This window comes from Marmota flaviventris, chromosome 14, assembly GCF_047511675.1.
Source record: "Marmota flaviventris isolate mMarFla1 chromosome 14, mMarFla1.hap1, whole genome shotgun sequence".
In the NCBI taxonomy this organism is placed as follows: domain Eukaryota; kingdom Metazoa; phylum Chordata; class Mammalia; order Rodentia; family Sciuridae; genus Marmota; species Marmota flaviventris.
The window spans coordinates 93,741,662-93,764,541 of NC_092511.1; the positions used below are offsets into that span (position 1 = coordinate 93,741,662).

A 22,880-nucleotide genomic window follows, 5' to 3' on the forward strand; every position below is an offset into this window, starting at 1 on the left:
CAAGGCCTCCTGGGAGGCAACACTGAGGAAGCATCCTTGATGCCAATAAAACAGGGCACAGGACAGGAGGATCCTTTTGAAACAGACAGGTGCATGCACCTATCCAGCATGAGAAAAGGAAGCAAGCCAGCCCTGAGGTCTCTTCCCAGGAGCAAGCGCATTTAACTGGGAGAACCTGCATATCTAATCTTCAAACACAGAGAGTGTGCCCACCAGCCCTAGCTTGGTGTGGTTGGAGGCTCCCCAAATGGTCTGCATTCCAATTCTTGAGTCCCTGGACCTGACCTATCATGAGCCTGACATTCAAACTGTTTGAGGGAGGCAAGCCCTGGGTTTCAACAAGCTCCAAATGACAATGTACCTTGGTAGGAACCTATTTCTGCGGCTGCTTTTGGACTGTTTCGCAACTGAGGGATGAAAGATTAACTTCAGCTTTTGCTTAAAGGTGAGGAACTCATGAGCAGTCAGTGAAACAGCTGGCCCTAAAACTGAAGGCAGATACCAGTGACACAGATTAAGAACCAAGTGTAAAAAAAAAAAAAGATACTGACACACGGGACGATGTGGATGAACTATAAAAAGCATGGTGCTAAGAAGCCAGTCACAGAGGAACACAGTGAAGTGTGGTCTCCAGAGGCAAATCCGTAACAATGCCAAGGAAGTTTAAGGTCGGCTAAAGCTGTGGGGGAGAGGGTTGGAAGATCAGAGGATAAGAGCAAGGGCGTAGGGTATCCTGTTGGGGCAGTAAGATTTGTGAATTATGGCAGTGATGGATGCACAACTCTGTACCTTAGGTGGATGAACTGTACTATGGGAATTATATCTCAGTAAAGCTATTTACAAACATCAAGAAATTATTGAGTATCATAGACTGTAAAAATTCACTTGATACCGGTTTCAAAGGGATGTAGTCAGGTTTGGGTTCTGGCAAATTTGACGATGCAGGATCCTTGCTCTATCCACATCCATCCCCAAATATCCTGGGAGGTACACCCTATCAGATTTTTAGATTGAGGTAAATATCAAATGCACAATCTCTGGACGCAAGCTATCGAAGACTGGAATCAGGAATGGAACCCTTGCAGTGTTACCAAACAACCCAAATTCCAACTGGAGTATAGAGAGGTCAGTCTAGAGCCCAGCCTAGTGGTGCTCCACATCCCTCCTGGCTGGTTGGCTCAGCTTTCTACCTTACCAGCCCCATGCTGCATGGCAGGGCAGTTTCTCTTGGATTAACCCCAGTTTTTATTTCATGTTCATTGACAAAACATGAACAAAATGTTTGTGTGCTAGTTTTCTGAGGGGCAGAGCACAAATTCTGGACTCATTGGTTATTGGATCTGAGAAATAACATATGCACATACAAGAAACAGTGACAAAAGAACACCACGCCAAGTCATCAGGGCACAGGACAGGACATGCACAGGTAAGTTAGGGCAGCCCAAAGATGGGAGTTTCTGAAAGACTGAAGCACACACAGTATGATCGACCTTAAGATGAAGGGAGAGACCAGGTATGAGAACCTCATACAAGAGCACTCACTCCTCTTGCTTAAGAAAACGTAGTAATTACTTTCCCCAACAATTTTACTTTTTAAAACATTACAGCTACTTCTCCTAAAGTATTTTTTAAAGTGGTACAAAGCAGCAATTTTACTGCATCTTTGAATGTGATGCCAAAGTATAGAGCAGGTGTTAGCTATGGGACTGATTTGATTCTGGCTGCTTTAAGTGAAATCTCAACCAAACCAGTGGAAAGATGGAACAGGAGGACACCACAGCAGTATCAAAAAAACCTCTATACCAGCTGCAACAAACATCAAGTAGGACAAGAAGAGCAAGAGCATAGGGCATCCTGTTGGGGCAATAATATTTGTGAATTTTACTCATCTGGTGGCATGGATATTTAATTTTGATTTTAAACTTAGAGAAATGACATTTCTAGTATGTCATTTCTAAGCACAAAGTGTTTATAAGTGGTTGATGTAGTATGCACTGCCTTGAAGGCACAGACTGTTGGTGAGAAATTGTACCTGGCAGACCCACAGGGCATGGATGAGCTCATGTTCAGCCACCACATTACATCTGCTATTTATATGTCAAATTCAGAAAGGCTACTTTAACTGTACTACTGGGTACAAAATATCATATTATTTTACTTTTCAATTCAGTTCAGACTTGCAAAAATCCAAACTTATTTCTTAAGAATCAGCTTTATCCCATTTTGACTTCAGAAAACTGAGGATGGACAGCTCTTCATCTATTTCTGAGACCTTCATGCAAACATCTGTTACTCTTATAACTTGTGCTGGTGATCATCAGGGCTGCTGGAGACAGCATATTTGGAAGCCAACTCTGACACAGCTGGAGGGTGGTGAGAGGGAGAGTTACACATAAAACAGGGTGCTCACACAAGGGAAATTTCTGAAGCATCAGAAGGTATTTGAAACTCATGCCACATAAAATAAGGTGTCATTTTTCTTTATTTTTAAGAGGAAAAGGGGGTATGGGGACAACAATAATTCTCAATACACAGTAGACAAGTTAGCACTGTACTGGAAAAAAAAAAAAAAAAGGCCATGTACTTGCCACCAGTCTGCACTGCAGCTTCATGATTAGTGAATTTAATGCCATCTGTCATTTTTATTACTACTTAGCAAACTTATAATTGGCAAAATTAGGGATTATAAATCACCGTAAGTGTCTACAACTAAGTCAAAAACCTACATATCCATAAAAATCATTAAAAATAAACCATAAATATGTGATGCACATTAGTATAACAAAACCATTTTTGTAAACATTTTCTCCAACATAAAATGTGCATGATAAAAAAGTAAAAACACTGTACTCAGTACAAAAAGGGTTATTCTGATTTACAAAAAGGTTCTATTGAAGCTCTGGCTACACCTGGACACACCTGGGCTTTTCTTGTTTTGAAGAGCATTCCCAAAATAGTTCCACATTCCACATGTGATATATCAATTGAATACTGTTTGCTTCTGCAAAATCCCCACATTGGCACTTCTGTGGAAGGGAGGGGGGAATAATTCCTTCCCTAAAAGAATCTTGAGATTTCAATAGCTCACAATCTTTTATGAAGGAATCTCACTGACTTCTGCATTAAACTGTCGCAACTCAATTTGGTTCATAAGGTGATGAGGCCAAGAAGCCCACTCCAGGAACCCATCCCACAAAGACAAACAGCTGTCCTACTTCAGCAAATCAAGCTGACGATGGATTTAACTATGCTCAACTCAAATACTAAGAGAGTGCCCAGGGGGTGCCTGGGCTGTGCCAGCAGCACAGGCAGAGCTGACAGGAGGTTAGACCCCCATTCACACACCCTCCTGAGGCAAAGTTCTAAACACTCCAAATTCCAATGAGATACTATTTGCATCATGTGCCAAATATCACTTAGATATCTGCCCATCTTTCATAGCTCTCTAAAGGCCAAGGAAGGGGCTGTAATCAACTAAACCATTCCTTCTCCTCTGGACAGGTGTGTTTACCTTGGCATCTTCCACCTATTGAAAAGCCTAAATGTAGAGAGAAGATCAAATCAGGAATCTGATTCTGACTGAAGTCCTTTGGTGATAGAATCTGGCCTACTTCAAGTTCCTTTCACTGGTGGGATTAATTCTTCACCCTTCTCTGGGTTAACTAGATTAACCAACAGATAAGGACCAGTTCTTCCTGCTTTGGCCATTAGCACTACAAGTCACATCATGGAAAAACCCATTTCCATCTCCTCGTCCTTCTAAGAAAGTAAGGCTTTCTCAACTTATCTAGTCCTTATGGGTATGTACATCTGTGTACTTCTTCTGTGTTTGGGAGCAGATGCATTTTCTTTCTTTTTAACCAGATTTTTGTGGTTTAAAGAAGAGCCTTTGGGAAAAATACTGACCAGGAGGATGAGAATGAGAGCTGTTAGAATAAATGTCAAATGAGAGGGAAGCTGGGCAGAGGCTTGGCAAATAGGTGCAGGCAACTGTTACATTTTGGAGGAAAGAGAAAACAGCCCCCATTTTCATGTTATAAAAGAAAACCAGAAAGGAAGATCAAGCCTACAAATATCATGCTTCTGTCTGGGTAATGAAGAACAGAGCAGCTATCATGTAATATTCCCACTTGAACACCAGAGGAAGCAAGACAGCAGAGCCATGGCTCTGAGCACTGTTCCTACACCAAGACACGAGCATCCTTAGAGGAATGGAGAGATGACCAGGAAGCCATGAAACAAATCATTACTCAAGACATTTATTACAAATGTCACGAACATATTCATAAAGTAAAATTAGTTTAAAAAACAGAGAACAAGAGAGCAAGTGAGAAGACAAGAGCCAGGGCTTCCAAATTACACCTAAAACACAGGAAGATGCCATCTTTATGAATAAGTAGAATTAACTACATTCTTAAAATAGTTTTAGTGCATCGCATTTTTAGAAAAGGGACATATCCTCACCCCCAAGAAACGGTTCCTGAAACACTAAACAGTTTGTGTGACTACTCTAACATGACCACCTGTCTGCTACCAGACCCCCAATGGAAAACAAACACATCTCATGTGTTGCAGGCAACAGTTGCCCTTCAACCACTAACGGGGAATCTCATGAAAATAAAGCATTCTGCTTTCTAAGCTTAGAAAGCAAACTGCATCAGCCACAGGATTATTTCCCACCATCATGGACAGTTTTTCTTGCATCTGCTTAGATTTCTGACAAAAATAACAAACCTCAATCTGATAGTTTTGGTATTAAGATTAAATTAAACATTAATGTTTTCCTCCAAAAACAAACTAAATCACCTCTCAATGCATTAAAAACAATGAGGTAGGCAAAAAAATAAACATGTAGGTTGAATTTTTTTTTCTTCTGCAAGTGCAGACTGTGGTAAAACGGTTGTTGCACTTCTAGGTTTAAACAAAAATTAAACCTTTAACTGAGGCAGTGCTAATACTGTCACACAACAAAGTTCTGGCCGTTAATACAAAATGCACACATTCTCTTTTTCTTTTTTCTTTTTTTAGAACCATTTGCACATGATTTAGGCAAAACTTGGTACACAGAAAAACGACTGAATTCTTGGCCAGGACACCCTCCCCCCCAAAAATTCAAAGAAACAAAATGGGACCCCTTAACCCACCCCACCCCAAACCCCACCCACAAAAAAAAGTTATCCTAGTAACTGTGTCTTTCACATTTTATAAATATTAACTTCTTAGACCTGCACCTTCTTCTTTGTCCACATATTGTCACATTACAAAAAAAGAAATGTCATTAAATACATTGTTAATGTTACTATATTAAATCTGCTCTCTGCTTCAGCAAACTGCTCCTTACACCACCACTTTTCACCTCCTTGTGCCCACTGCCAACAAAACTGATGGCGTGTTCATTGTCGCCACCTTCAGACACCCATAGGACAGAGTTATTCAGAGACAAGGAATTCTGGAGCTGTAGGAAAGGGGTTCTTTCCAGTCTGATGCTCAACCCCAAACACTTCTAGCACCGATGGTAGAATCTGAACAGCACCAGCTGCAATGCAGCCTTGATTTATTTTTAAGAGGGGAAAAGAAAAAAACAGGAATAAACTGTCAAAGAGAGGAGTAGGAAGGAAGGGAGAGAGGACCAACACGTGAGGCCTGCACACACAACTGTCCTGGCTACACCGGTGCAGCTCCAAGCTCCAGTTGCAAGGAATTCCAAGTTCTCAGGATCCTGAAGACTTTAGAGATCAGCAATCCCCAGATCACACTGCTTCTACCAGCTCAGAAGAGAAGTCCTGCCTAATGTCATGAAATAAACCTGACTGCTGCCACCAGACCGAACAGAGGCAAAGAACACCTGCAAAAGAAAGAGAAGGTGCAGTTACCAGGCCTTTCAGTACCTTCCAGCCCTCCAAACCATACAAACATACCCCAAACACGACATTGAAAAATTTCTTTAATTAATTTAATTTACTTCAGAATCTATCAAAATTGTAGTCCATCACCAAACTCCATGGAAAACACACCACTGCTAAAAAAAAAAAATACAAACTGAAAGAAAGCCAATAACATAAGGTAACATTACCTTGTCATTGCGTTCACATAAGAATTTTAGTCTCTGAGCCCTTTTGTGCATAAACACACCATCCAAGTGACCAGTTTCCACAGATCGGATCTCTATGGCCTTCTCGCCCCAGCCCATTGTCTGATTGGACCGAATATATGCTTTCAGGGAGGGGAAAATACAAATTGTTAAAGGTAAGAAAACAATCTTATGTGATATATATGTACATGTATGTACACACACTCAAACATACCCCTAAAGCCCTAGTACTTGAAGATTTTGTTTTTAAGGATTCTGTAACCTCTAATCTACCTCTGCTGAACTAATTTCCCTTATGCTTATCTTCAGAAATGGCCCACCAAATGCAGAGCTTTAGTGCATGTTTTTATCATTCCAGTCATGAGAGAAGGTAAGGATCAGAAACTTTGAGTAGACAGATATAGGGACTTCACTGCAACAAAACCAGGACAGTCCGGAGTATAAACACAAAGCTACTAAAACTTCCATATCAGCCTCTGTTCCTGAGTGCCAACAGTGCTTCTAGTTATGGCAGAGCTACTCAAGAGTAAGTTTTCTCTCTATATATACTTCCCACAAAGCAGTTAAAACAAAACAAAACATGCCGATTTTCTCTGGAAGTCTCAAGGATTAAATGAGAGACTGTGATAACAGTTTTTAAACAGTATGTATGAGCTGGGCTGGAGGTATAGTTCAGAGGCACAGTGCTTGCCTAGCCTAGTGTGCCTAGGTAAAATCCCCAGTACCCTATCCTCCCCACCCCCACCACCATACAAATTACTTGGGAGTTTGTTCTAAAACAGATCTATGATTATCCTATTTCCATGGTTTACAATCTAACTTTCCACTCTTTCACTCCTATTGCCAACAACTCCACTAAATGCAAAATTAGTATGAGAAATAGATGCAGTCTTAGAAAAGACTCCACTTTCATAAATGCTCCCAATCCCAGGTGCTACGTACCTACAGATGTCGGCATCTCTCCCCACTGCAGAACCACATCCTTGGTGATCCTTCCATATGTGTTCACATAAACCCCCTCATCTTCATAGCACACCAGAAGCTCCATCCCATCAGTGTTAGGGAGGATAATAATTGCATGGGGTTTGATGCTACATTGGATCTAGAGAAGAGCAATAGAGCACAGGGAAGCATGTATGTAGCTATTTCCAGCACTGTCACAGTGGTCAATAAGACTGCCTAGTGAGTGCACTGGTACCATATCCCTGGTGACATATATACGAAAGAGGTAACATTCTGGAAAATCCATGTGACATGTATCCCAAGTCTACTGTTTACAGGTCATATACTCCACTGACACATTTCCTCAGGCCCCTGAAACTCATTTGAGTAGTAGGCTCCATTTGAGAACCTCTCCCATCCCATAAGTGTTCTGGTCTGCCAGCAATCACCCAAATTCACCCCATGTTAGTCAAAGCAAGGGCTGAGAAGTTTTCAGCAGGGCTTCAGAGAGCCAGAAAAGGATATTTCCACTTTTCTCAGAGCATGGAGCTAATAAAAATGGTATATAACTTAAATACTCACCCCCACATCAAGGGGAAATGAGGAAACCCTGCTGTGTTAGTTCACTAAGCAGAGTAAAAGGAAAAAGTCAAAACAAAATGAAGCCAGTCAACCAACCATAGAGTGTGGGTTCTTTCTTACATGTGTTGGTAGATAAATGTCATAGACTGATCCTGAATCCACATCAACAGCATGGAATCCAGCACTGGATCCATAGATCACTTTCAACCTCTGGCCTTCCTCAACAGTGAGATCCACTAGTAATGGCTTATGTACCAATTCTCCAAATGACTACAAAGAAATAACGAAGAAAGAAACAATAAGGTGAAATAGAACTTACACCTCTCAGATGACACTAGAGAAGCAGGAACCAAGGTACTCAGTCCAGGTAGTGAGGCAACAACATAGTTTTCCATCTGGGAAATTATGTCCTCAATCTCTCCTACCCAGTCCAAGCATTCTGCACTGTCACTTTCTATCTAGTCGTGATAAGAAAAACGTGTAAAGTGAAACAGGACTTTCTGCAGCATAATAGCTCTACTCAAATGCGGGTGGTGAAGAGAGGAGCTGTAGAGAATCATGTGCTGAGAATCTGACCAACGCTGTCACCCTTACCAATATGTGCACTATAAAGACTCCTGCTGAAATTTTATGACTAAGACTGATAGGGTGACGAAAGGCTATGATGTACTACTGCACAGCATATATGTAGTGCCTGGCTTTAGCTCTTCATTAACATTAGCACTAATAGCTCACAGGACTGGGATGAAGATGAAACAGATATAAAAAAGGTAATATTTTAAAAAAGCAATTAGTATAAAGACCAGATCACAGAAATTGATGTCATTTCATAATGGGTTATCTTTATTCAATAACACTAGAATTTATTTATTAAACCAACATAATAGCCTCATTTATCCTGCTTCACTAGGTAATCACACACAAGCAATCAAAAATATAAAATTTCCAAATAACTAAAATTTACCCCTCCAATAAAATATATCAAAACTATTTTACTATAATTATTTGGGTCGAAAATTTCTTAATTTCTTGACCTGTGCTAAAATGGTCCAAGACAGTATTCTTATTCATACATTTATATTTAGTATAAACTAAGTTATGAAAGAATTATTAAGAATACAAATAAAAAATGATTGCTAATCTTCCATAGATTATTTCTAAAAAACTGTATTTAAATAAAGACTGTAGTCCACTAAAAATTTATTCATACCTTAGAAACCTAACCACCAGGGCTGGTAGTATAGCTCAATGATAAAGGTCTTGTCTAGCATGTGTGAAGCACTAGGTTCAAATCCACACCTCAAAAACAAACAAATATAACCACCAGAGGTATATCTGTGATCAGTTAGTTACATGACAGTATGTGTGAACTCACAAGTGGAAACAGTCCTAATTTTAAAACATAGTGCTCATTCATTTACCTTTCTGAAACTGTACTTGTAAAATGGCAAAAACATCTTATTTTAAAGTTTGGATGTTTAACTGCATTTTTAGAATTTAATTAAAACAGAACCATATTATACTTATTTTTTATTTTTCCCACTTAATGCATAATACACAATATTAATAATTTTAATTAGTACTCTGGTCAACAGCTATGCTTTAGAACTGTTTGATCTTTATATGCATCCATGTCTTTAATGGAGGGTGGAAGAGGTATTTTGTCTTTTCCTGTTACTGTACTAACACATCAGTTACTGAGGGCTTAGAAAACAGTTGACTAAGCTTATTACATTACGTTAGAAATGGCCTCTCTTATGGCTGTCTATTAGCACACAGCTTTATAGTGCTAATTTTAACTGCTCAGATTTTTAAAACTGATCCCCGGCTCTTGGTTGCAGCTTGGATGGCTGGTGCTATTTTTAAATGTACTTGCTGTTATTACCTTAAAGGCCATGAATTTGTGATATGGCTTAGGGGCCCACGCATAGACTTCCACAGAACTCTTCAAAGCTATTACAAGAAATTTGATCCTTTCATATTTTACTGAAAAACAAATATAAAAAAAAAGAGAGGCACATTATCAGTATCAACACAGAACTCTAACTTCTACAAATCTTATACATATGTATTCCATTGATTCCATCCAAACCAGGAAAGGGGCAAATTCAGATAGACATCAAGCTATACACTTTCCTTTCCCAAATTCTTTAATGTATAATCCATGTTTTCCCACCTTTCTTTAAATGTTGTATTGGATTCAATTCCAATAGTTTGGATACTATTAGTGAATGTTTTCACTAATGTTCCTAATCTTCATAGAGTCCAAATATTGTATTATCAAGGACAATGCCAGGCATAGGATCTTAAAAGTCCTTAAGGCTTAGCATTGCTTCATAAGGATAATGACAGTTAATCAGTCTAGAGACTCCAGAATCACATAAAAAGAAGTCAAGTCTTCCATGCTACTTTCCTCAAGTTCCACATGGGCTCTCACAGACTGAGGAACAAGAAGTTAAACCAAAATACTTCTGAGTCGTGAATTCTATTAATAGAAGAATCTGTGCACAAGATGAACTTATCACTCCAGGTCATTTCCTCATCTACAGTGATAATTATTTCTAGAATTCTACCAAGTTCTACATCAGAAAAGAAGTGCCAAAATGCATCTCTTTTCAACCCCAAAGAAAACCTGCAACCTTTCCATAGTTGCTTTGGTTACTTCACATAGGTCCAAGACTACACACGATTTAGTACTCTGATGCAGATACACTGGTGGCTTCTATATAAGCTACTTTACATCAAATTATTATGTGATTCTTTGTGCATGAAGGGGTACTTGTTAACTTGATACCTTTTCTTTATTAAACTCCATGTATGATCACCTGAGTTAAGTCATTAACTTTAAGACAAAAGGATTATAAGAGATTATCCAAACCAGCCCTGTTTAAAAGCATATTCTGAAATGTTGGAAATGCTTTGTCTGTACTACCAATGGCAGACAGATACTAGCCAAAAATGTCTACTAGGCAATTAGAATGTACTAGAATAACAGAGGAATTAAATTTCAAGGTTGACTTAATTTTAATTATCTAAATAAACTTTAAAATTAATCGAAATAAACTGTTCCTTTTTTTCTCTTTCTACATTTTTTATTGGTGCATTATAGTGATGGGATCTGATGTTACATATTGGTACACACACACAATATCATTTGTCCAATATCACTGCCCAGAACTTCCCCCCTCCCTCTTTCCTTTCCTCTTCCCCACTTTGTTCCTTTCCTCTACTAATCTCCCCTTTGATTTTCATGAGCTCCCCACTCCTTCCACCTTTCTTTTCCTTTTTCCTCTTTTTATGGAGGGTAGTGGGAATGTGGGTGTGGGGTACCAGGAATGGAATCCAAGGGTGCTTAATCACTAAGACACTTCTCCAGCCCTTTTATTTTGAATCATGGTCTCATTAAGTTGCTGAGGTTGTCTTCAAACCTGTGATCTTCTGCCTCATCCTTCTGAGATGCTGGGATTACCACCAAGCCTGGCTTCCTTTTTGTCTCTAACTTCCACATATGAAAGAAAACATTCGACCCTTCACCTTCTGAGTTTGGCTTATTTTGCTTATCATAATGGTCTCTATACCCATCCATTTCCCTGAATATGACATAATTTCATTTTATTTATGGCTACACAAATTCCATTATGTCTATATACCACATTTTCTTTATCCTTTCATCAGCTGATGGACACCTGGGCTGGTTCCATAGTTTGGCTGTTGTGAATTATGCTGCTATGAACATAAGTATGCATGTATCACTGTACTATAATGACTTTTAATTTTCAAGATAAATACTGAGGAGTGATATATAGCTGGATCATATGGTAATTTCATGCATAGTTTTCCGAGGAAGCGCCATACCCATTTCCATAGTGGTTCTACTAATTTATGGTCCTAACAACAGTGTAAATGCTCCTTGGTCTCCACATCCTCTCCACCATTTATTATTGTTTGTATTCTTGATGACTGCCATTTTGACTGGTAAGAGATAAAACCTTAGTGTAGTTTTTATTTGTTTTTCTCTAATTACTAATGATGTTGAACATTTTTTCATATTATTTGTTGACCATCTATATTTCTTCTTTTGAGAAGTATCCATTTAGTTCATTTGCCCATTTATTAATTGGGCTATTTGTTTTTTTGGTGTGATGTTTTTGGAGTTTTTTTTTTTATATATTCTATATATTAATCCTCTGTCAGAAGAGTAGCTAGAAAAGATTTTTCTCCCATTCCATAGGTTCTCTCTCCAAATTGCGAGTGGTTTCCTTTGTTGTGCAGAAGCCTTTTAATTTGACTTCATTCCATTTATTAACTCTCTTGGCATTATTTCAGCAGTCCTATTGAGAAAGTCATCATCTGTACCTAAAGACTGGAGTGCTGACCTTACATTTTCTGGTCTAACTCCTAGGCTTTTAATCCATTTTGAGTGGATTTTTGTGCAGAGTGAGAAATAAGGTTCTGATATCATTCTTCCATATAGGGTTAACCAATTTTTCCATTACAATTTGTCTTAAAGAGGTTCTTTTCTCCAGTGTATGTTTTTGGCACCTTTGTTGAGGATCAACAGAGGCTTGTCTCTGTGTCTTCTATTCTGTACTATTCGGCTATGTTTTTAGGCCAGTACCATGCAGTTTGTTATTCTAAAACAGCCCCCTGTTCTTGGTGGCAACTATATTCAAGTTAATGAATGAATGGTGTTATTTATACTTATCTCCAGAAAATATCTTGTGATTCATTCTGTAAGAACAGCAGGCTTTAAGACTATTGTTTTGTTCTGATGAAAATCCCAGTATAATATAACACTATTGCCTCTAGCTCCCCTGTAGGATAATCTATTCATGTTTAATTGAGCTGTTATGAGAAGTTCATTAAATTCAGCCTTTAGTTATACCTCAACAAATAAAAGTACATCATAAAAACACAACACAGAGAACCCTCGTCCTCAAATCTACACCAAAGAAATAATACTATCTCTGTATCTCTGGAATCATTATTAACCAATGAGCTGGGTGTTTTAGATAGACTGCAGAAACTTTGCAGTGTCAAGTATCATAATATGCCTGACATTATTATATTATATTATGTTTTATTATATATATTATATTATGTTCCCATATTATATTATGGGAACAAAGGGACTCAGTATAGTATGCACCTGCATAAGCACAGAAAACAAAAAACATGCAAGCAGAGATCAATGTTCAATGAATTCCTAATGTTAATCAGTCCTAGACCAACCTCCTGTTTCAAATCCATTAGAATATATTATTATTCCCATAAAACTTTGCCTTGGCTAAGGTCCATTATTTCCCCTTTTCATATATAATAAAAAATTGACTTTGGTTTTGTTCCTGTAAGATTTCACTTCATTGTGTCAGATTAGGGAGGGGAGGGGAAGAGGGTAAAGGAAGGACAGCAGAATAAAACAGATTATTATTATTGCTGTGTGTATATACGTGACTGCATGACCAATGTGATTCTGCAACCTGTACACTCAGAAAAATGAGAAATTATATCCCATCTGATTCAATGTATGGTATGTCAAGATCATTGTACTGTCATGTGTAACTAATTAAAACAAATTAAAAAATTATAAAAAAAATTCTAAAGAAAAATAGATAGATAGGTAATAAAAGCTCAATAGGACAGGCAGACTCTCTTGATACCTTGTCTAATCAGACCTATCTAGGCATCTTTCTCTACAGAGCCAGTAAGACATTTGCATATGATGTGTTACTGGTCTTTATCATGGAATTTTTTTTATATACACCAGATCCTTTTTTCTATTCTTTTCCTTTTAACACCAACTCCTTCTCCTTGGATGTATTTTTCACTCACATAATCATTTAATGGTTCTTCCTTATATCATCGTCATCTTTTTTTTTTTTAAATGGTGAAAATGAAATTCCAAATCAAGGTGAGAACATTAGAGTAGAGGAAAGGAACAGGGGAGGAAGGGAGGGGGAAAGTGCTGGGGAGTGATATTGGCCAAATTATATTGTTATTATGTGTGCGTGTACAAATATGTAACAACAAATCCCATCAATATGTATAACAATAATATACTAATAAAAAATATGGGAGAAAAAACAAAAAAAGATTTCACTTCATAAAAATCAATGCCTACATACCAAAAGGGGCAGGAGTGGGGACAACAATCAGTTCCCATGAAACATGGACTGGCCAACTAGAAGCGTTTGCTAATTACGAGCATGGCAGCGTTGTGCAGTGCACTTAATTAAAAACAATAAGCCACGACTCTATATGGATCACCCAAGTGTTCTATCATTGATGTCAAGGACCTACAATCCTCTAAATGAAGAATGAGTTGGTATATAAGAAGGACTCCATGTCAACTGGCTTTCATTTGGCAAGGCTTCCTTAAAGAAATTACTTTGAATCGCATCTTGGTTGGGGGGGGCGGAGACTAAGGACAGAGCAAGCCGAGGGAACAAACTGTTAAGCTCATAGGTACACGAGGCAGTAATACGATGTCTAAATAAGAATTCAAGATTAGAAGAAGCCTTCAAAACAGAATATCAAAAGGAGCCACACGTTTCAGAAGCAAGTTTCAAAGAATACATAATTATAAACTTAAACCCTAATTATAAACTTAACCCTAATTCATCTCTGGAAAAAACAAAACACTTAGGCCCCCACTGGAACTTACCAACTTTATAATGTACACATCCTTCCAAATCACCTACGGTTGTCCACCCTTGCTTCTTTTCAACTTCGGGATCATTGTGAAGTATTTTATTTCTTAACCAGGACAAATAGTAGACACGTAACTTATCCTTTTTGCCTAGCAAAATAAATATAAACAGGTATCATCAATAACAATAGCAAATGAAAGAAACTTCTATGAATACCAAATATCATTTCCAAGAGATTATTTTGCATCTAAGTGTTACCAGAGATTCAATTTAAAAGCTCTTCAGGTGGGCTTTTGAACCTCCTACATAATTATCAATGGGTATATTGCATGGCTAAAAGGAAAGGTTTAAAAATAATGAACTCACACTTATATAGATGGATAGTTACCATTAAACCAGTAGGAATACTGTGACATTGTGAAATACATACTGTCCCTGTTTCCTGGCAAATTCCTTAGAATCTTCAAAGTGATAATGTGTCTATTTGGGTGTTGATAACTGGCTAGAGGCTGGCAGCCCCTGGGTAGCTTCAGAATTGGGATGGCCATCAGGAAGACCACTGCAGAATTAGAAGTTGGGGCCTTTAGCTCTACCCCCACCATCCAGGGAGGGAAGAGTGGGTGAAGGTTAAGTTCATCTTCACTGTCCAATGAAGTCAATCATGCCTATGTAATAAAGGTTCTTTAAAAGCACAGAGCTCAGATGAACTTCTAGATAGCTGAACACACTGGAGATTCCTGAGAAATGGTATGCTTAAACAAATACCAAAAAGGAGCCACATGTTTCATAAAAAAGTGCCCGGAAGTCTTGTGACCTTTCTTTTTTACCTCACACTATGCATTTCTGCATCTGTATCCTTTGTAATATACAGCAAACATCTTTCTCTGAGTTCTGTTTGCCAGAAAAATCAATCAAACCCAAGGAGCGGGTTGTTGAAAGCCCAATTTATAACAAGTTCTTGGGTCCTGGATTTGTAACTGGTGTCTAAAGGAGATATAGGATAGAGGGTCTTGTACAAATGAGCCTTCAATCTGTGTGCGATGTGATGCCACTTCCAGTAGATACTTTCAGAAATGAACTGAATTAGGGGACACTCAGCTGGTGTGACCTGCTGAAGTAACTGCTTGCTTACTTCTCCTCACACCTGTACAACAACACAACCAATAAAGCTTATAATATGCTTTCACATGTATTACACCATCTGTCCCTCAAAACTCTCTAAAGTAGCTGTTTTTTCAATTTGACAGATAAGCACAGGGATTAAATCAATCCCCCACGCAACTGGGGGAAGATGCAAACCACTTGAATAGCTGATATCTAGATTATGTAATAAACTCCTATAAATCAAATAGAGATAACCATATAGAAAAACCAGGCAAGAACTAGAATAGGCTCATATACTTCACAAAGGTGCTTGCAGTTAATAGCTGAAAGTACATTAAAACCATGAAATAAAATTTTAAAACACGTATCAGAATGTCTAGAATTAAAAGGTCAGGCAAAGTGTGGAGCAACTAGAAACTTCATAAACTACTGCTGAGTAATTCTGAAGAGTTGGGCATTATCTATTAATCTAAAATATATGCATGCCCTACCTAAAGTACAATGCCTTCTCTTCTCAAATAATGAGTTTTTTGAATATCCCAATACATCAACAAATGTGTGCACAAGAGCCTCCAGAGAGGAAACAACATAAATCTTTCTATCAATGCCAAAATGAGTAAATAAACTGTGGCACAGTCACACATAGGGACAAAGGGGAACCAACTATGGCTACAAGCAACAAAAATTGACGATAAGCAAGGGCAGCTACACACTGCCAACAGACTAGAGGAAAAAACAGGAGCTATCATATCAAACAAAATCAAAACATACTCATTGGAAAAAACTCTTGGGAAAACAGAAGGGAACTGCCTCAGTTTAATAAAGCACATCAGTCTTAATGGTTAGAAACTAGATGATTCTCCTCTGATATTTAGAAATATGGGGAGAAGAACTCCTCTCACATCTCTTACTAGACATAATATTGGGTATCCAACCTAATGCCGTAAGTCCAAAACCAAGGGAAATAAATAAGAATTGAGAAGGAAGAAACAAAATTACTATGTTTGTTTATGAGTAAAAAAATACCAAAGAATCAGCAAAAATCAAGACAAAACAACCCACAAACAAAAAATTCCTCAAACTATCAAACAATTATAGTGAAGTTGCAGGATATAAGCTTATTACACAAAAGTCAATTATTTCCCTACATACTAGCAACAGTAAGTATAATTTGAAATTAAAAATGTCATTTACATTAGTACCAAAATGAAACAGGTATAAATCTAATAAAATAAACCTTTTTGAGATCTATTTGAGGAAAACAGTAAAATTCTGATAAAAAGTTTCAAGGAATCAAATAAATGGAGAGAGATTCCATGTTCATGGACAGGAAGACCCAACATTATCAAGCTGTCAGTTCTTCCCAACCTCATCTACAGATTTAATGTAATTCTAATGAAAATCACAGCAAGTTATTCTGTTAAACTGACTCTAAAATTTAAATGGAGAGACAATGCAGTCAACATAATGTTTTTTTTTTTTTTTTAAAGTTAAGAGTAGACAATTCCTGACTTATACTGCACATCTACAGGAATCAAGACAATGAGGCTGACAACAAAGAGATCATGTGGAACAAAATGAATATCCCCAAATAGACCCACACAATCACTGTGAACAAATCTTTAATGAAGGAACAAAGACAATTCAATGGAGAAAGCACTTTTTTAAAAAACCTTGGATTCGACGATAATTTTAGATAAAACACCAAAAGCATAATACATAAAAGAAAAAAATTATAAGTTGGGCTTCATTAAAATTTAAAACATCTGCAAAGGACAATGCTCAAGAGAATGAGCAGATAAGCTATAGGCAGGAAGAAAATATTTAAAAAACACTTATTTGATAAAGATTTCTATCCACTGGGGAATGATATTGGCCAAATTATATGGTTATACTGTGTGCATGTATAACATGACAAATCTCACCATTATGTATACTATAATGCATCAATAAAGAAAAAATATGGAAAAAAAAACTTCTATCCAAATTATTCTAAGAATTCTTAAAACTCAACAATAGGAAAAAAGCATCCCAGTTACCAAATGGCCTAAAGAAGTTCAACACTATATATCACTAGGAAACCACAAATTAAAACAAGATAACACTTGTAGTGCTATCCTATCAGTACCTCTAAAATCTAAAATACTGACAATGCTGAATTCTAAGGGAATGTGGAGCAAGAGAAACTCTTATTCATTGCCTGTGGGATGCAAAAATGATACAGCTGCTTTGGAAGGCAGCCTGGTAGTTTCTTACAAAGCTAAATATAGTCTTTCCATGTGTCCTAGTTAGTTGTACTTGTGTTTACAAAACACACAAGGTGAAAGCTTATGTCCATGCAAAGAGTTGCACACAAATATTTATACGGCAATTTTATACATAATTGCCAAAGCCTGGAAGCAACCAAAATGTCTTTTAATAAGTGAAGTTATCAAGTTATACACAACTACATACTACATGATTATAATTATATGTCATCCTTAAAAAGGAAAAGCCATGATAACAATAGATCACTTATGGCCAAGGCCTCAAGAGGAAGGATGAATGAGGGGTTTTAGGGAACTTAAACTAGTCTAAAAGGTACAATAATACCAGATATGGGTTGTTTGGGTTGGGATATTTTACCCCCAAAATTTGTGTGTTAGGTAATTTAAGAATGTTCAGAGATGAAATCATTAGCTTATGACACCTGTAATCTGATCAGTAGATTAATTCACTACATGGATTCATAACATGAATGGACTACTGAGTGGTAATAGCAGCAGGTAGAGTGTGACTAAAGTAGATTACTGGGGGGTATAGCCTTAGAATGTATCTTACCTCTGCCTTTCCCTCTGGTCCACCACAGCCATGAGCTGAGCAGCTTCCCTCTGCCACTCCCTTGTACTACAATGTTCTGCCTCACCTTGGACCCAGAACAATGGAGTAGGTTGACCATGGACTAAAAAGCTCTGAAATGCATGCCTCAAACAAAAATTTCCTGCCCTCTAAGTTGTTCTTGTCAGGTATTTTGGTCACAGCAATGCAAAGCTGACTAATACACATGTCATCACATGTTTGTCAAAACCACTAAAAAATAAACCACACAAAATGTTTTTCCTAATATAAACTCTATGTTTAGTTAATACTAATGAATTATTATTACATAATAAAGTGTACAAAATGTACCACACTAATAAAATATGTTAATAGGGGAAAATAGGTGTGTCAAAGCTGTGTACATCTTCTCTCACATTACTGTAAATCTGCAATATAGTTATATCTCTTTTAATCAGTACATCAGGAAATGTGCTAAGATTTAGCACATAACGTTAAAATGTAAACAGTGTCTTAGATTCTGCTTTACTAAACAGACTTACCAGATATTGTCACCAAGACATTTAAGCCCTCGAGTACATCCATTTGCTGAAACCGTCTTCGATTGATCAGAGGATATACCTTCCCTTGGCCACTTCTGTCCAGCAGCATCAGGCCACTCTCTGTGCCCACAAGCAAATTCACTCCTGTTTCATGGACACAGAAAAGCCTAAATTTTATGCTGTGCTTAGCAAAGAGCCGGATTGTAAGGAGACGGTAATATTACCTACTTGGAAAACAAGAAGTTTCCTTAATTCATCAAGAAAAAGAAATGCCTATAATAGCAACCAAACTTCCATCACTGTATAGGAGTAATAGGGACAATACTTGGCTATGAGAAAGGATATAAGGGGAAGAACAGGGGTGCCTCACCCACTCAATTTCTTTCATAGCTCATCTACTTCCAGTTCTTTAATTCCTCACGAATGTTAGGAGCTCACTATCTCTGTGGCTTTACAGATCTATATCTAACTGGCCACATGAGATACTTAAACAATCCTTCACCTGACAGCATGGTGTCTTCATGCTTTCTTTATCTTCACTGGCAACCTTCTGGGATGAATTTTATATAGATACAGGTTCCCTCAACTCCTTATCAGCTTATGAGTCTACGTTTATGCTCAGTTTAAGCTTTTCTTAAGATCCTTCTCCACAGGCATCAAGACACAACTGTACCCAGTTCCCTTGTTTCTCCATCTCTTAAGAATATTAAAATATTGGGAACTTTCCCTAGGACCCATTCTAACTTTCTGACCACGTACTTCCTACTCCTGTGCTGCAGTGGGACATCCCCTTCCATTTGACAAACTTGCTCTGCTTGTTAAAACGGAGACCCTGCTGTTGTTATCTGGATGATAACATACATACCCACCTGTGCATGAGCAGTTTCTCTGAACCAATAACTCCTATTCCACACTGTACCTCCTTGTTCTATCTGCCTGCTTTTCCACCTGACACAGATTTCAATTGAAACCAGCGTCTCCATTTTGCAAAACTAGCCAAATTAGGCACCAAATCCTGGTAAGGCCTCCTCTGCTCTCCTTTCCTTTCCCTATCCTTTGTTCTCACTCCAGTTCAGGCTTTGGCAACCTTGTAATAGATGGACAGAGATCTTAATTCAGACTATTAAGACTTTCTCTTGACTGCACATTAAATCAATTCTCATCTTCCTAAAATTACCCACTGAGTCAGATTGTACCTTTAAAACCCACACACTCTATGGAGAAGAATTTTCAAAAGCCTTAGGCTGGCATTCAAGACTTCTTGTCCTTGAACCACCATAGTTCTCCCTCTTTATCATTCTCTTATTTTCAAAAATGTTCCTGCTTCCTTGCTATAGAAATTTCATTGTCTAAACCACCTCTGTAACATATAGCACCAATTATCTTATACTCTGAGGGAACTAGGAACATATATGCTTGCAGTGATCAACTTTGTTGGGTAATAAATTCATTGAGATAAGGAATAAAGTATTTGTGCTTTTGTAAAGTATTTGCTCAGTCAACACTATCAGGGAGATGGAATAGCAGGGAAGAGTATCATGGCAAGTTCACACACACCCTATTTTCAGCGAATATGAAATGAATAATTGTGACAGCAATGAGAGAACAGCCTCCCAGAGCTTCCTCACAGCTCTGTTCCTGCTCAGGTAGGTATTATGCCAACATCTGATGGATAGTAATCTACCCAAGAATCCTTTGAGGAAACTGGAAAGACGGGAGCCTAGAATTTACATTCATAATTACCATCACTGTTAACCTAAACTCAAGTGAGAATGGCAGTGACTGACACTGCCAAGCACTCAAGGATAACAGGAACAAGCCAAAGCACCACAGGTTAAACTATCACACCACCACACCTGGAGACCTCAAAAAAAAAAAAAAAAAAAAAATCCTTATGAGTGCCAGAAATATTTATAGTTCCTGATAATAGTACGACCTGATGTAAGTACACAACTGAAAATCTATTCAGCACACAATATATGTCTCCATCTTGCCCTACGGGAATAGTGTACAACTCTAAGAGCATCATGCACACACAACTCCACCCTTCCACAGGTGCTTCCTACCCAGTGTGATCTTTTAAAATACAGTTTTTAGAGCCTGGCAGAATATCAATAGCTTCAAAAAACTTCAAGAAAACCTCAGAAATTTGGGGAAAAGCAGAAGGCTGGGATTTAGAGTGAAACTTAAAAGTGAATGACCCCCACAAAAGATCACCCAGTTTCTTCTATCATCCATAATCTTCTTACAGAAAATACCAAGCTAGACTGTCCAAAAAAAACCTTTCTACAGTGATATAAATGCTTTTTGTCTGCATTGTCTACCAGACAATGGTCACATGTGACTAATCAATCACATGTGGCAACATCAATCTAAATGGCAAAAAATTGGAAGCATTACCTCTAAAAACTGGAACAAGAGAGATGCCCTCTTTCACCACTTCTATTCAACATAGTCCTTAAATCTCTAGCCAGAGCAATTAGATGAAAGAAATTAAAGGGATACAAATAGGAAAAGAAGAACTCAAAACTATCATTATTTGTTGACAATATAGAGGATCCAAAAAACTCCACCAGAAAACTTTTATAATTAATGAATTCAGCAAAATAACAGGATATAAAAATCAATACCCATAAATTAAATGCATTTCTATACATCAGTGATGAATCCTCTAGAGAAAGTAGGAAAACTACCCCATTCACAATAGCCTCAAACAAAACAAAACAACAACAAAAAACCTTGGGAATCAATTTAACAAAAGAGGTGAAAGACTTCTACAGTGAAAACTACAGAACACTAAAGAAAGAAATTGAAGCAGACCTTCAAAGATGGAAAGATCTCCCATGCTCTTGGATAGGCAAAATTAATATTGTCAAAATGGCCATACTACCCAAAGCGCTACACAGGTTCAGTGTGATTCCAATTAAAATCCCATCATCATTCCTTATAGAAATAGAAAAAACAATCATGAAATTCTTTTGGAAAAATAAGAGACCCAGAATATTCAAAGCAATCCTTATCAAGAAGAGTGAAGCAAGATGCATCATAATACTAGACCTTAAACTATACTACAAAGCTATATTAACAAAAACAGCATGGTATTGGCACCAAAAGAGGTATGTAGACCAACGGTACAGAATAGAAGACACAGAGACAAACCCACATAAATACATTCATCTCCTACTAGACAAAGACACCAAAAACATACATTGTAAAAAAGATAGCCTTTTCAACAAATGGGCTGGGAAAACTGGAAAGCCATATGCACCCAAATGAAATTAAACCCCTATCTCTCACCATGCACAAAACTCAACTCAAAGTGGATCAAGGAACTAGGAATTAGATCAGAGACCCTGTGCCTAATAGAGGAAAAAGTCAGCCTGAATCTTCATCATGTTGGATTAGGCCCCGACTTCCTAAACAAGACTCCTACAGTACAAGAAATAAAATCAAAATGAATAAATGGGATGGATACAAACTGAAAAGCTTCTTCTCAGCAAAAGAAACAATCAATGAAGTGAAGAGAGAGCCTACATTTTGGGAGCAAATTTTTGCCACACACATGTCAGATAGAGCACTAATCTCCAGGACATATAAAGAACTCAAAATATTTAACACCAAAAAAACAAACAACCCAATCAATAAATGGGCTAAGGATCTGAACAGACATTTCTCAGAAGATATACATTCGATCAACAAATATATGAAAAAACGTTCAAAATCTCTAGTAACTAGAGAAATACAAATCGAAACTAAGATTTCATCCCACACCAGTCAGAATGACAGTTATCAAGAATACAGACCACAATAGGTGTTGACGAGGATGTGGGGGAAAAGACACATTCATACATTGCTGGTGGGACTGCAAATTGGTGCAGTCTGGAAAGCAGTATGGAGATTCCTTAGAAAACTTGAAATGGAACCACCATTTGACCCTGCTATCCCACTCCTCGGTCTATCCCAAAGGACTTAAAATCAGCATACTACAGTAAACAGCCACATCAATGTTCATAGCAACACAATTCATAATAGCTAAACTGTGGAAGCAACCTAGATGCCTCTCAAAAGATGAATGGATAAAGAAACTGCATATCTTCAGGTAAATGGATAGAGTTGGAGAATATCATGCTAAGTGAAGTAAGCCAATCCCCC

General features: G+C 37.7%; 1 protein-coding gene across 48 annotated transcripts in view; it reads right to left on the reverse strand.

The window, feature by feature from the left end:
- Positions 1–5,516: 5,516 nt before the first annotated feature.
- Map4k4 (mitogen-activated protein kinase kinase kinase kinase 4) overlaps positions 5,517–22,880 on the reverse strand; it is a 182,120-nt gene continuing 164,756 nt past the window's right edge. For 27 of the 48 annotated variants that reach the window (XM_071601943.1, XM_027951816.2, XM_071601918.1 and 24 more), the window contains 7 exons: positions 18,729–18,872; positions 14,280–14,414; positions 9,501–9,601; positions 7,736–7,885; positions 7,034–7,193; positions 6,074–6,213; positions 5,517–5,845 (listed from right to left, as the gene is read on the reverse strand). In XM_071601943.1, coding sequence (XP_071458044.1) covers positions 5,762–5,845; positions 6,074–6,213; positions 7,034–7,193; positions 7,736–7,885; positions 9,501–9,601; positions 14,280–14,414; positions 18,729–18,872 — 914 coding nt within the window. In that variant the 3' untranslated portion in view covers positions 5,517–5,761. Of the gene's footprint in view, positions 5,846–6,073; positions 6,214–7,033; positions 7,194–7,711; positions 7,886–9,500; positions 9,602–14,279; positions 14,415–18,728; positions 18,873–22,880 lie in introns of all 48 variants that reach the window. The other 21 variants (XM_071601919.1, XM_071601921.1, XM_071601917.1 and 18 more) reach the window with 1 other exon arrangement.